Source organism: Saccostrea cucullata, unplaced genomic scaffold (genome assembly GCF_032062105.1).
Source record: "Saccostrea cucullata isolate Sc308-1 unplaced genomic scaffold, CSIRO_AGI_Scuc_v1 ctg592, whole genome shotgun sequence".
Taxonomy (NCBI): Eukaryota; Metazoa; Mollusca; class Bivalvia; order Ostreida; family Ostreidae; genus Saccostrea; species Saccostrea cuccullata.
The window spans coordinates 175,001-190,933 of NW_026922940.1; the positions used below are offsets into that span (position 1 = coordinate 175,001).

Genomic DNA, 15,933 nt, shown 5'->3' on the forward strand with positions numbered 1-15,933 from the left:
TATAGTTAACAGAGATCAAGGATGTGGGGAAAAAGAAACAGATGAATGGTTTATCGTTCCGGATCATTCAATCGCTAAGGAAAGCAGCAATGATTTGGGGAGGGAGGAGGAATATGAATGCACAGATATTGATATATCAAATTATATGTTACGAGATATTGAGGTAAGATTAGATCATCAGTAAATATAAGACATCCCAGGGTATATATAACAAAGCAATTGACACTTGCCGATAAATACTGGAATTTAAATAAAACCAGAGTATTTGCGAATGGAGTTTAAAGTATGTTTTGTTTTGCAGATTGATGAAATTAAAAGAATAGCAAGAGATACCAAAATCATCGTAAAAGAAGGAAAGATTGAATTGGAAGGCTTAACAGCAAATGTAAATATAGCAGTTGTATCTATTTATAAATATCTACTTGAGGTCAAGGACAAAGAGAGTGCTCAGACAGTCCAGAAATACGTCGAATGGCACTATGAATCCAGCTTACTATATAAATGGACACAGTTTAAGTATGATATCAACTTGCAAATAGAAAATGCCTACCAAGCCAGTAAGGATTCGTGTATTTTTAAAGACAACAGTGGAACTGAATATGTTATTGACTTTAAAAAGATGGAGGAGCATGAGAAAAACAATCCTTGGAAAAAGTACAAGATTAAACGAGTAGATAAAGGTAAGAAGTATTTCTGTAGGAGGCAGTCTAACTTTATTTCTTTTCTGCACAGTATTTACGTTATGGTTTCACTGACTTTTTTTAAATCATCAGTATGAAGAAGGAACTTATGAACAATATGTATAATTCTTTTTGCACTTTGTGCTTGCTCAAGGTATCCGACCCAAATTAGGACCAAATTTTCTAACCGTAATTATCGATTGTTTGTAAAATATCCTGATATTATTTTAAAGTAGAAAGTCATTTACCAAGAGAAATTTTCAAAAATTTTAATATCTAAGCAGAAATTAATTTTTGAAGATAACATTGAAGTCTATGACAGGAAGTAAGTTTTTTAAGATAAAAAAAAAAAATACTAAAATGGATCGGATACCTTAACAGCTTAACGGTGCAGTAAAGTTTACAAAATATTTCGATTTATGTGTCAAATAACAAAAAATAAATAAGTGATTTGACTTTTAATCTTTCTAAAGATTTTTTTTTGGAAAAATCTGAAAAGAAAGGAGGTATTTGAAAATCGCAATGATATCACATATTTTTTTCATTGGAAACTTATGATTCATGCACAGCAGAATAAACAGATTTACAAAAAAAAAATGATTTAAAAATTGAAGAAAATAATGTACATGTAAAGGTGTTTTAGAATGAGAGAAAAACATCTGATATTTTTTTAAAATCTAAACAAAGACAATTTTTGACCAGGGATAGGGGCATTTTGAGCACATTTATTAATGCGAGTGAGGAGTTCCAGTGTTAAAATACTATACCTACTTATAAAACACACCCCTCCAGCCGTTCACAAAGAGCTGCAATTGGAGCCGATCGGCGTCTTAATCGAGCAATTTGACAAATTATGGTCTTCATTTTGACCGTAATACTATGCCTTGACGTCAAACACGCTGCTGACACGCTTCTACTAAAACGTTACGCAGACCTTTGCCAACAAGGTGATGCGTTTACACTACGCTGCGCCGTTACGACAGATTCTGAAGCAGAGTCGCTATTACATGTCTCCAGCTGTTTCACAGATTTGGGCTTACGATTCATTGATTTGCTCTTTGATCTGCAGATGGATGCGAAATGGCCTATCTTGTGACATGCGTTACATGTCTTACCTTTTGCCGGATACGGTCCTTTCAGATGGGGAAACTGTCCACCACAGTTGAAGCATTTCTCCTTTGAGGATGTGTCTGTCCGATCCTTGGTACCACGTTTTTTTCTAGGAATTTGGGTACATTGCGACGTTTCCTCATTGAATTCACTTCCTCAACACTTTTGTCGGTCTTCTCGATTTCGCTTGCCTGTTTATCCGATAGCACTAGTGATCTTGCCAGCTTAAGTAGATCTACTAGGTTTATGTCGTCCCTCAGTGCTCGTCTTCTTAGTCTTGTTGAGCTGCATCCTTTAATTATCTGTGATTTCACTTCTTTGTCATTGTTGTTTAATTCACGCGTTAATGACAATTGTCGAAGCTTGGTGTGGAACGTGTCAATTGTTTCTCCGGGTTCTTGCTTGGCCTGCCTGAATTTGTACACTTCAAATTCAGTGTTTTTCTTTAGGGCGAAGTATTCAGTCAACCTTGCTACTACTGTGTCGTAATCATCACCTGTGTTAGGCAATGACTCAAAAATTTCATGTACCCCCTCTCCAGCATAGTGGAGTAGCAGAGCTCTCTGTCTAGTTTTATCGTTCTTTACTCCCATCGCAAGAATGAGATTGTCCAGTCTCAACTTCCATTTCTTTCAGCGTATGTCCGTTGCATTCTCATGCACAGAAAATTGTGGAAAGTTTGGTAATGCCGACCTTTTGGATAAACTTTTGCTACAAGTGTACTACACAGTAGAACTAGTATATATCCAAAAGATTATTCACAGAATCCTCGTCGCCATTGTAATGTTGTGAAAGAGAGGTCTAGTTTACTTACTTTTTATTAAGTGACTATCAGATTGAACATATTCCCATGCATATGATAATGATTGACAACAGATAAATTAGGGAGAGGAACTTTACCTTGAGAACTGATAGCGTCATAGAGCAGTGCTTGATTGAAAATAAACATTCCGATGCTGGCATGATAATTGTTAATTACAGATTAACATATTTAATTTAGAGTAAAAACATTACACGAGGGTCATTCAAAAAGTTTGTTGACTTTTGCCCTAATTTTTTTTATTTAACGTCAAATTACATCCAAATTCATATACAAATATTTTATAAACAAATTTGAATAATTTGATTTTAAAAAATGGAATACAGGTAATTCCTGATACCTCGAAGTTTGCGGGACCAAGGAAAAACTTCGAGAGATCAAAAGTTCGAGTTTTCAAGAGTCCGGATTTTTCCGGGTTTGTTTGAAAAGGTTTTAAAATTAGTCATACCGGATGTAATCAAGCTCCAAACAGCTCAGTATTACGTTACGCTACAACTCCATATTCGTTAGTCATAGGGAAAGTAGTCCCGGAGAATCGACACTGTATGGAGTTTGGGATGTAATGATTTTCATGCAGTCCTTATCTTTTTCACGTGGTTTTTTACAAAACAACGATATGTTTTCGTATTTTAGTTGAATATTTATCAAACTGAGTAAAGGAAAAAAAATGTACATAGTCAGTTCCTGTTTTAATTTTTTTTATCATACGGATATCATTCTGATCTACTCATTCGTTATATGAAAACAGCATTTACCAGCGTCGCGTGGTACATAGCATTGTGACTTTTCAAAACATATGCTTTGAACGAAGTTCTGTATGTATTTGTCCATTCGTCATATTGATAGGCGAGGCTGTTTCGGAATTTTCATATTTCGTAAAACTTTGAAACTGATTCGAAATAAAAATTTAATTAATTAAAAGTTTCGTCTCGTAATATGCAATTACAATTTTTCAGCGACACTAGGTTCCTGAATTATCGTAATACAAACGATGATAATTATTTTGATAGCATAAAGGCACCATAAGATTAATTATAAATTAATCATCACCTGAATAAACATCCTGTTTCACGAGACCCGCGTCTTCTGCCTTGGGTCAATAAATGTCCAGGTAAAGTTGCTAAATATGTAACTTTGTGTACACATAGCCACTTCGAGGTATCAAGGGTGAATTTCAATAGAATATGTACAGCGGGACTGCAATTTTACTTCGAGGGATCAAGGGTTTCGAGAGATGAAGAGTTCGAGAGATCAAGAGTATATCTGTATTTCTTCATATTTATAAAAGTTATCGAAAATTTATAAAAAGCGACGGTGGCAGAGTACGTTTTCTGAAAGAAAATTCCACTGAAAATTGATAACATCTGCAACTTTTAAAGAAAGTACTGGAAAATGCACAAGTTAATGACGTCACAATTAGTGTTTAGGTGGTCATATGAGAATAAATATTTGTGTATTCTTACTGCAAATAATTCCTATGATTCAGAAAAAATGAATTTTAATTTTTATATCACTTTCATATTTTAGAAAAATACATGTATAGGGCTTCATTTGTATTGACACTGTACCTTCTTCTTTAAATTACATATGTTTAAATTTAGTCTTGCTGTATTTCTTAAGATCCTATCAGGTAATATAATATACCGCTCCGTTTAAATGTGTCAAAAATTAAGTGATAATCCTCGCAGAAGAGTTATCTGGTTATTTTTACAAAAGTTTTTTTAGAATAGCATATTTAATTTAAATTCTTTTTGTATCATTATGGGTATCAAAATAATGTCCTTTTACAATGAATCATAATTTTTCATTTATGATATGCTTGCGTTAAACTTAAATTTTTTAAAAATACTTGATTATCAAAATCTGTCAGTGTAGGTTGTGTATGTATAGATTCCTGTTAGTTAACCGGGAACGGTGGGCACACCTAATTAAAGCTGAACACGATTCGTAAAAGAAATGTATCCGCCATTTTCGTTCCCCAGACTGGCTACCCTGCAGACCCATAAAAATAGGGCAAGAATTAGAGACTGTTCAGTTTAATCAGTCGAAACCGATGTAGACGGACGTATGCTATACAGGACTTAATTGGTAGCGAGAAAAATAACGTAAAACTTTGTCTAATGCAGGAAAGTAAGATTCCAAATAAATTTACAGTTATAGCTGTATAAGTCAGAGCAGTACACAAACAACATAGATAAACGTAACTGCAATAAAATATAAACAAATGTAATGCAAGATTACCAGCACGAACACGGGTCGCCATTCCACGCCGATACCTGTGACAATAAAGCAGTCAGGTGTAACGAAAGCGACGAGTATACCCTAGTATTGATGTATCGTAGATAATGCTATCAGAAATGGCGTATGCCTATTTACGAGTCGTGTTCAGCTTTAAGGTCTATTCCGTTGTCTAACAAGTCGATATACTGTGCACTGTTAATCTTACTCCGTTTCCAAATGTGTATAAATCTGGTCGGATGTCATGTTAAATCTGATCGGCTGCTCTTATGAAAATCGATTTAGAAATAATAATCATTGAAGACCGACTGGCTAGATTTTGACAGATACTTACCCCTGCATTATATAAAAGATAATAAATTAATTAAAATTATTCATGAATCTTTGAAAACTAAACAATTTATACTGGTACCCCCCCCCCCTAAAAAAAGATTTTTTTCATGAGAACATGACTGTAAGTTCTATAGCGGATGTTGCACTTAACACATGAAATAAAAAAAACCAATCTTTTTTTTTAAAGTGATACAATGTTTATATTTTGTTTTCACGGATAAAGATACTTGATTTTTGATATTTCACAGCGGCTTGCTCCCGGTTTGTAATGTTATAATTATTTATTTTTCAAAACAAAACTCACATACTTTTAAAATAAAAAAAACAAAGCATATTATTATTATCTATTTCTAAAGAAATCATATACGGTAATGATTAAAAATGTTTTTTTTTATTATTTCTGTAAATGATTTTTTAAAGAATAATTATGAGACACCGGGAGCAAGCCCCTGTGGCTTAAAATAAAATCTTTGATCGTTAAGTGAATGAACAATATTATTATTTCAAATACAGTCAACTTATTAGATTTTTTGAGTTGCAACAGTCTTGAGAAAGATATTCAGAGACATTGAATAGCAAAAAATTGCATGGGCCATAATGCTTGCCTGCCTACATTAGTTTATTTTATACCCCTGCTTGAAAAGCGGGAGGGTATTTATTAATCGGGATTCCCGTCCATCTGTTTGTTACGCTTTAGGTATACCCATCTCTTATCCGCAACTCCTCTTACACCACTGAACGAAATTTTAATAGAATCTCTACTGCATATTGCGGTTGTGCTTCTTCTAATACTTTTTCATACTACACATATTTTGGTTTTCCCATTGCAAAACATGGACACTGCCATTATATTCATATTAGAGGCGGTTGATCATTTATATAATTCATTGCTCACAGTTACAAATTTGTAATATATTTTTCCTTTGCACCTTTACCATGTGTTATGAAAAGTTCAATTTCGCAGGAATAATACCAATGTTGAAAAAATGTGGATTTTAACACAGCATCCTTTTAAGAGCTAACAGGTTTGTTATATAAAACTTATCTATGAATATAAATGTATTTAAATTACACGAACATTATACATGGAGTGCGTCAAAACGTAATCTTTTTTAACATTGTGAAGAAAAGAGCAAAGCAATACCAAGTTAAAACAGATTTATTGACCAAACATAAAAACAGTGGTATATGTGAGAGTTTGTGTGCGTACAAATTATCTGGTATTAAAGTAAATGAGGTTTTCCTTATCTAAAAAAAAAATATAAACTTCATTTTGTTGTTTTTAATCGCGATATTACGAAAACATCGGTGTCCGTTCTTGGTTTTAACATTTATAACAGAGTACTAGTTTTACCGCTTTTGGCAGGTGATACTGCTGAATAACTAATGAATACGCATGTTTCCTAAAGTTTTTATGCATTAATGAATTTATTTAAACCTGAAAAAGTTGATAAATTCTGTGCACTAGTAACAAAGAAATTGCCAAAAATCCGGGACCGTCGGGCGTCGAGAAGATTAGAATGTAGAGTTGTCGTTCGTATCTCTTTCAGTGTATGATGCTACACTGAAAATAAGTTCCATTACGTAAAACTTTCGAGGTTCTTTATAATTTAGTTTCACTTTGAACGGAATCTAATATTCAAAATAAGACTACTTTGTCATTACATTTACTTACATTATGAAAATTAGATCAATTCAGGAGAAAATGACATGAACTATTTGTGGCGGATGTTTATGCATGTTTTCTGTTGAATATCATCGGAGTAAATCAGCCGACACAGTATCCTCCCTTTCGGCTCTATATAATCAACACAAATTACTGCGCATGTTAAATGCGTGATGCCCATGGGAGATTGAACATAGTTCAACTCCCAAAAATGGCAAAAAGACATGACGTTGGAGGACGTCACGGAGCAGCAAGTAGCAATACAATTTTGCTTTGCATTCGGGAAACTTCTTTAACAAACGTAAAAAATTCGGTAAAAAACTAGGAAATAAATGAAAATAAGTCGTGAATTTGTATATATGAAAAATACAACTTTTGGATGGTAGCGAGTTTGAATTGGACGATGAAAGATCTGCAAAGAAAAAGGTTTTAGCTAAAAATTATGTCAAAAAAGTAAGGAAAGTCATTTAACGTGTTGAGCGTTTCAATTTTGCGGATCTAATCGAGTTACATGTGTGCGGTAAAGAATTGAAAACACTGACAACCAAGTTCAAACTATTTGCACAATTGTTAGCAAACTAGGTGTTAAGTGTTATTAATACGTTTTTGTGAATAGAGAAGACGCTACAAATCGTGTATGAAATGAAAAAGCAGTTATTTTGAGAAAGATTCTCGGTGTTGTTTTTGACATAACAATGTTGGTTAACCGTGGTTGTAACAAATCATGCTGCTTTAAAATTTGGCTAGCTTGAGTTCTATTCAATCAAATGAAATAAACCTTCACATCTCGACAAAATAAATGTTCGATAATGTGTTAATTTACGATAATGTGTTCAGCGATCATCTTGAAATAATAATATGACGATGAGGAACATATTCTATGTATATTTTGAATGACCCTCGTACATGTATCCCCGTGGCAGCAATATCCAAAAGTCAACTGAATACTCTCTTTGCAAACAAAATATACTGGAATATACAATATTTACAAAGTTTCCTAGAGACTCTTTACTGTTTCAAACACTTGTTTGCCCAAACACCATTTTGTAGTTCTTTGAGTAAATTCAGACACGATGCTCATTTTTTGTGAGTCAGCCAGCTGATTTTCGCTCTCTATCCATTTTACGTTAGTGATTATTTTTTGCTGGATCCACTCTCTAATACCGGTAATTTCCATTCTCAATCTTTTTTCTTATACCTGCTTAGTCGATTCAATTGCATCTTGGAGAGAGTGACAGTCAGTGACACAAATAATGGATAAGTTTGGTCTATTGGTAAATCCCCCATAAAGTGAAGCTAAGTACACTCCATTGTCAATGGCATTGGTCATAGCTAGCGTCTCTGCGGCAAGTGTGCTTCTTGCTACTCTCCTGATTCTCTTTGACTGCCAGGTTAAGGGTGAGAAGTGTCCATTAGATCCAAAGAGAGCAATAAAATGTCCTCCTTGAGTTCCTCCATCAGGCAAGTTCCAAAGGAACGAGTCACAAAATATCACAAGCTTTACCGGTATATCGCTTTGCTGTCCAAGATTTTGAAATTACAGGGTAACCTTCTCCGACTTGATTCTTCTGATGATCTTGTTTGATCTTATTTCCTTGATCACCTTGTTCTAAAATTCAACTGATCCTCCTCATAAGAAGTCATCTACATGACAACCAAGGATTACATGTACCCTCTGCTATTCTTCGAAAAGAAAACTGCTGGATCAGCTTTTGAAACCTCTGTACAACTGCCAATTAGTTCTTCTTTGACCATGTTGTTCCAGCTTACAGAGGCATCAGACAGCCCATACACACATTTACGCAGTTGCCATACAGTGTACTACACTTTTAGAACCAGCTTCTGGTGACGGTTTGACACAAATCTTGCGTCCAATTTCTGAGTCCTGAAGAAATGCTGCCTTAATGTCCATAGTGTGAACGTTCAAATTTCTTTGAGCCAATACAGTTAAGACGAGTCTGACAGAATTTAAACCACAATTTGGCGATTTTTTTGGAATGTCTTCTCTGTCTACTTCTTCAAATCCCCGAGCTACAAGTCTGGTTTTGTGTTTTATTCCTTCATCAATGTCTTTGAGGCAGCAAATCTACCTTGTTGAAATAAATTTTTGGCCAATGTTCTTCTCCTCAACATATACATTGTTTGTTGTTTCTTGTTGCTTTACCTGCTCGTCCAATAACTTTTTCAACACACCTTTTCCAATAATGTAAATCTTGCTACTTGATAACTTAACCTTTCTTTAACTTTTATTGTTGGTTATTGCCTTCATTATGTTCGCTGTCCACTCCATCAATCTGTTTATCCACGTTATCCTATTCAACTTCATAGTCAATGTTTTCTTCTATGCAATTATCTCTTGCCTGCTGTTGTGTAATCACTTCGTCTCCTTTAGGTTTATCTGCAGTGTCTTCCATAACTGCGTTTGTTTTTTTTTTCTACACTGGTGTACAAGAACACAAATTCCACCTTGTCTTACAACGATAACTGAAATGTTTTGCCCTATAACGACACCGGGGCATTTCCACTTTTCACTACCTGGCCGTTTGTAGTAAACCTGACCTCCATTCTGTTACTGATCACCACTTGAGTGTGTCTGTTTTCTCAATTTTTTTGTGGGTCTCTCAGAACATTTGCTTTTTGTGAAAGCTGCTTAAGAGGAGTATAGTGCCTCAATGTGATTCCGAACCACTGTACGCATAGTACCGTTTCTTTGTCTTTTGTCGTAGCACTTTTCAATAACTGAGCCAGTCTTTCTTGCGTTTCATGTCCAAACTGTTTGTGAAGCTTCGTCACTACTTTTATTCTTTTCGGCTTTGTTCATGTTTTCCGTGACATCTAGAATTTCCTCTTTCAATTAGCTGACCTCATTTGTATACGAACCTGTCAGAATTCTTACACAGTATTGTCCACTTGTGGTGAATTCAAGGCTCACTGGCTAATTAAACATATTTGCTTTGTCATTATTCAAATCCAGAACTGTTCCTGTCTTTTTTAGGGGGTGTTGATTTACTTAATAAAAGAGGGATGTCAGCTTTTACAACTTCTGTTTTTAAGTTGCATTTTGTTTTCTTAATAATGGCTGGTATCTTGGCACGTAGATTATTTTTTCGTCCCCAAACTTGAATGCCCGATAACGTGTGACTGTTGGTATTTTCTCATGTGTTTCCTTACAGAACAAATCAAACCATTTCTGTCCACACAATTTACGGGTGCAAGCTCTTAAAGGCTCTAGGATGAAAATCTCATTCACGGTTGGTTGATCTTTCTTAAGTAAAGCAACATTGCAATTCTCAACTGTGTCAGAGTCACATTCTGCTAACTGTACTGAAAATCTTTTCTCTGGACAGTCTTTTACCCAATGAAACACACTCTGACATATTGCAAACTTTGTTATTTTACCAAACTTGTTTAGGAGATTCGTCCCTTTTCGCTTGCAGTTTAGTTTCTTTTGTTTTAATTGTTATGACTGGGTAATCAGTTTTCACATCTGAACTAGAACTCAGAGTTTCACCAAAAAATCCCTTGTAATGCTGACTTCATAGCTTTGTATTTGAGGTATGTGCCTGTAGTTTATGCTGTTTTTTTTCTTGTACGGAAAGTCCTGCATTCTCCATGAACTGCCTCAGGGAGTGACATGTAAAATTCCTTGGCCTTGTTGTATCGTTTATCAAACTCAACAATGTAATTAGCTATTTTCATAATTTCTGTTTTCTTAAACACATCAAAGTTTTTGTAGCCCTCATATGCCTTATCTTTATCATCTTGAAGAAAACTTTATCTAATTGTGTTATTACGACGAATTGTTTCTTCATACCGTCTTCTGTTCCTAAGAAGATTGATTGATTATTGTATATTGTTTAACGTCTCTCTCGAGAATTTTTCACTCATATGGAGACGTCACCGGATGCCAGTGAAGGCTTCAAATTTTGACCTTTACTCGGCACTCAGGGCCATTGAGCTGTGAGGGATCTTTATCGTGCCAACGCCTGCCGCTGACACGGGGCCTCGGTTTTTATGGTCTCATCAGGAGGACCCGCAACTTTCACTTCAAAGTGCCGAGCGCATGGCGAAGGAACAGTTGCTACCCATTTTAACGACTAGGTCAGTCGCGGCCTAGATACGAAGTCACGACCTCCTGATCACGAAGCGAGCGCTCTACCGACTGAGCTACCGTGATTCCTAAGAAGAAGATTTGGTTTTAACTTTATCGTGCCCTAAAAATTAAATGTTTTCAAAATGTGTTGAAATTGGCTTATATATTAGTCGAGTTTTTGACTGTGATACATCAAAAAAAGAATATGGAATATAGTAGTACCATATAGGAAATTTGACGTCATTAATTTGATGCATTTCTCTACTTTAAACAGAAAAGGCTTGTTTCAAGGGTAATTTTCCTTTAGAAAATAGTGTCCACAGCCGTCGCACACTTTACTTTTTGGATATATTGTGCAAAATTCTATGAAAAATCACATATATGAAAATCTTTGTGAGTGATGCCTGTGGACATACTTATCTGAAAGAAATTGCTATTGAAAATTGCTGTCTTTTGCCACTTTTTAAGAAAATACGGGAAAATGCACATGCTTATGACGTCATAATTAGCATTTATAAATGTATGTGAGAAAAATAATTTTTAGGATTTTCTGCAAAGAATTTCAATGATTCAGAAAGCTTGAATTTTGATCTTTTACTCGAGTTCCATTTTCTTAGGAAATCACAGGGTAAGATTTTTATTGAAATCATACCTCTTTTCCTCCCCTGGATGCTCCATTGCTGTTTATCTAGCATTTCCAGTCAGGAACAAGGACACAGCCAGGACTTGTTTCTTCAATGTTGTTACCAGTTGCCACAAAGCAACTTTGTTTTTCCATGTTTCATAGGTCATGGACTTTTGATCAAAAGCGGGAGGTTCTTGAAGCTACGAACCATGTTTTTTTCGCTGTTTACACGCTCTGCTACCATGAAAAGTTGGTTAGCATCCTGAGGAACGTCTAGTCTTAAGTGTTGATAATCACCCAAAACTATCATTGTCGTGGGAATAACTAATGATCCAAAACTGGCAATACTTCACCGGCATACGGTGACGTCTCTGTATGAGTGAAAAATCTCGAAAGGAATGTTAAACTATATATACAATTAATTATTCAATCTAGATATAATAAGAAGAAAGATCCCTTTTAGGTCTTTGTAAAGATAGATACCTAAAAAAAGCAATGTCTGAAACACTGGATGAATAAAATGTAAATAATCATGTTTGAATAAACTTTTTAGATCATTAATAATAAAGCGAAAATAAATAGAAAGTAATTGTACAAAATATATTATGAATTGATATTAAGGGTTTCCTATTGGGCTGCCAAAGTCATGGGTCTCTATGGGAAATAATCAGACTGTGGTCGAGATCACCTTGAACTATTTGGACGATGAATATGAAGAGGTCATGTCAAAGTTCAAGGCAACCAGTACCAAAACAGTGTCAATTTCAGAGGTAGGACAATTATTCTTTAATTTATCACATTAAAAAATCCTATCCTACATTTTTTATTCATCTGAGAATTTGTAAACTACAAAAAAAATGATGATAAATATATAAAGAAAAAAACTCAATGATCGGTCACTTGTTGAAATAAAGAGCAAGCATCATGTAAGTAATGATAAAAGAAATATTAATTAAATTAAAGAAAGGGTGTAACGTTATAGAGTAAAAAATCAATCAGGGAGGCAATAATTTCTTTTGTTTATACGAGGGTTGTCCCGTAAAATCGTGGACAAGTTGTCCAGTTTGAAAAAGGATCATCACTGCGTTCTGAAATTTTCACCACTCTTTAGTATATATATTATGAATATACATGGCAAATTTCAAATAGATATATGCATAAATAGTTAAATTGTGATATTTTATGTTTTGTACTGTATCGCCCTACGGCGCACGGATGATAACGTCAAAGTGTCTAAAACAGCGTCATGTTTCATCTTTGCTAAACTTAAAGTTGGATAAGCCCCACTTAAATTTAGAAATTTTATTGATTTACATACGTGAGTGTCTATTACCAGATAAGGAACCAATGTGGCACACTCATGCGATCTTCTGAATATTTATTAGCAAGTTACGGACAGTATTCTCAGAATCATTCAACTAAAAGAGAATCTCACATCGACGGTCGACAGTGATTGCGTCCTTTGCTATTACAATAGTAGTCTGTCCATATGTTTTGTACTATCTGGGGACTCAACCACGAAGACTTCGCGAAGAAAACTTTCATTTCATTTATATACTAAAGATCTGGTGATATTTTTCATATTCCCTTTCTTCTGTATTCATTTCAAGTCTCTTAAGGCGTCATTACAACATCCCAATCTATCTGAACTGCTCCCCAGTGCGCCGTAACGTCATCAAAAGTCGCCATTTTTCGTGTATTGTGTTTACCACATTTTGATTTCGAATGATCGGGATACTGCCAAAAATTAACCAAATGCCTTGAAATTTTTTAAAAGACAACAGAAGTGATAAAGGAATCGAATTAGGATAATTTTCATCCTAATATTATATATTGAAAACTTTTATTACGAATTAATTCTTGTGTCTTCTCTAATATAATCTTTCTATTTTTACCGTGCGCCGTAGTACCGTACCTTGTGCACATTCAAACAGAATAAATCTTTATTTTTGAATATATATTAGCAAAAACATAATAATTCACTTAAATATGATAAATAAACATTTACTGAAAATTTCAGCTTAGTGCACCCATTACTTTTCGAGAAAAACGCTTTGTCCACGATTTTATGGGACAACCCTCGTAAAATATGTTTATGTTTATACAAGATCCTTCTTTCAATGATTCTTAAAATATGATATATTAGTATATTTATATAGCTATAATATTGATTCAGAGTACTCCATCTGAGTTTTATCATAGAACTGAATTTCCTCGAGAAACGATGAAATCAATTTAACTAAGCACCGAAACGCAAATTAAGTCCATAATCCTTTTTAAAACATACCTTTTCTCTTTTGTTTCTAAAGAAATGAAAAAAATGAAGATAATGAATAAAGATTGATTTAAAAAAATCAATATTGAACTATATGTAGACAGAATATCTTTGCTCAAAAGTCCATCAAACGATACAAAATAGGAGCAGAGCAAACATGGACCTCAAAATCATCAGAGGTGGAATCAGGTGACATGGAGGAGTGAGCATCCCCTTGACCGATAGCCCGCCACTGCTCCTTGTCACGATCGGGAAATAACAGAAAAAATAATCCGTCGATAATTCTGTGTCTAGACAATGAGCTAACAATTAGTTTAAAAAACTTCAGTCAGCTTTGACCTTTGAATTGTATTTGCTGACAACGTCAGTGTATCGACCATACAACTTACGAAATAATTACTTTTTACGAGTCTGCTGATAAGTATTCCAATTCTGTGAAGAGGGCAGGAACGCAGATTCCTGGAAATTCCAGAAATGGGATCAGGCTAGGAGATTAGAAGTACTTAATTAACCTAATTTTATTGTTTGTTGAAGTTTTAAATATGACATTTTTTTCTAATGGAAAAAAAATATTTGTCTATTTACATAGATACGCAGGGTGCAAAACCCATATCTGTATCAGCAGTATGTTGCAAAACGGAAGGAAATCGAAGTAAAGAATGGAAAAGACCCCCAGCAATGGTTGTGGCATGGGACGTACCCAGACACTGTAGATAAAGTTATCAACAATGGATTTAATAGGAGATATTGTGGCAAGAATGGTAGGTACAAGTTGCTGTCTTGGACTGGGTCATGACTGGGAATTCGAAAGAACAAAACGGCGATTTGCAAACTTGAATTGAACTTTATATACATATACATGTATTGTAAATAAGATTATTTTAAACATGATAAAAGCACTGTTGTTTGTTGACAACAAAAAGATATGTTTGTCAATCAACATGTAGCCAATAAAAAATTATGTGAACGTGCACATATTTATAGTAAACACATTAAATGTCAATTTCTTTTGATCCCATGTAGAACCAAACTGATAGTTATTTAAACGAGTATTTAATTGGATTTAATTTTTTTTATAATAAATGAATTTTTAAACACTAGGTACTAGGTTTGGTGCTGGGGTTTATTTTGCTGTGAATGCCTCCTACTCTGCGGGGTATTGCAGACCTGATTTTAATGGACTCAAGCACATGTTCTGTGTCCAAGTGGCGACTGGTGATGTTTGCAAGGGGAAAAGTAGCATGAATGTTTTGCCTCCAAAACCAGGCGCAAGAAGTCATGTGACTTATGACTCTGCCTCTGATAATCCTTTTAATCCGGAAATGTATGTGATATTTCATGACAGCCAAGCCTACCCGGCATATCATATAATCTTCAAATAATCCAACTAAAGTGTCAAGCAGGGAACACAGCTTACTGTAAATATGACGCAGTTTGAATTGGAAAAATTTCACTTCGAAAACGTTTTCAAGTTCTGCTAATAACTTATATGGAACATGGTCAGTAGCGAAATTAACTGTAAGTGCAAACAAATTGTTTAGATGATCGACAGTTAAAGAAAAGATCAAGATAAGGAAAAAAGTATTGGACACTGCTTTCTAGAAGAACATAAACAATGAAAAGCGCGTTTTTGGTAGACAAAAAATCAAATTCTGAAGATTTTAACATGCATGTTAGAACACATGTCCATATATGATTAAAAGCAATTTGTTAGTTATTCTTCAAATGTTTTTTAGGGATTTCGTATTAATGAATATTTTTTATCTTGACCTCCATATGTATCATTGTAAAAAGAATGCAAAATCAAAGCATGTTTTAATGAATAATATACTGTCAATTCATAGTTATGAGTGTCATTTAATGCTATGGTGTGATGGGTTTTTTTTAATGGAGAAAGTTTTGAACTTATCAAATTATTTATTCTCTTCAAAATGAAAGTTATCGTTTTAACAATTATTCTTTTCATTTTTACAATTAATATTTGTATATTTTAAGAAGATTTTATTTTCTACTACTTTAAATATGTAGAAGATCATGTATATAAGTGATATAAGTGTATTATTGTACATGTTATATATTTCGACAATGAAAGT

The 15,933-nt window shown here is 34.3% G+C and overlaps 1 protein-coding gene across 1 annotated transcript in view; it reads left to right on the forward strand.

Moving 5' to 3' along the window:
* LOC134262839 (protein mono-ADP-ribosyltransferase PARP15-like) overlaps positions 1-15,242 on the forward strand; it is a 21,434-nt gene extending 6,192 nt beyond the window's left edge. Inside the window, exons 3-7 of the mRNA XM_062745169.1 lie at positions 1-163; positions 302-680; positions 12,187-12,335; positions 14,430-14,601; positions 14,942-15,242. The exon at positions 1-163 is cut by the window's left edge and continues 79 nt beyond it. Of these exons, the coding sequence (XP_062601153.1) occupies positions 1-163; positions 302-680; positions 12,187-12,335; positions 14,430-14,601; positions 14,942-15,222 (1,144 nt within the window). The 3' untranslated portion in view covers positions 15,223-15,242. The remainder of the gene's footprint in view (positions 164-301; positions 681-12,186; positions 12,336-14,429; positions 14,602-14,941) is intronic.
* The last annotated feature ends 691 nt before the right edge of the window (positions 15,243-15,933 follow it).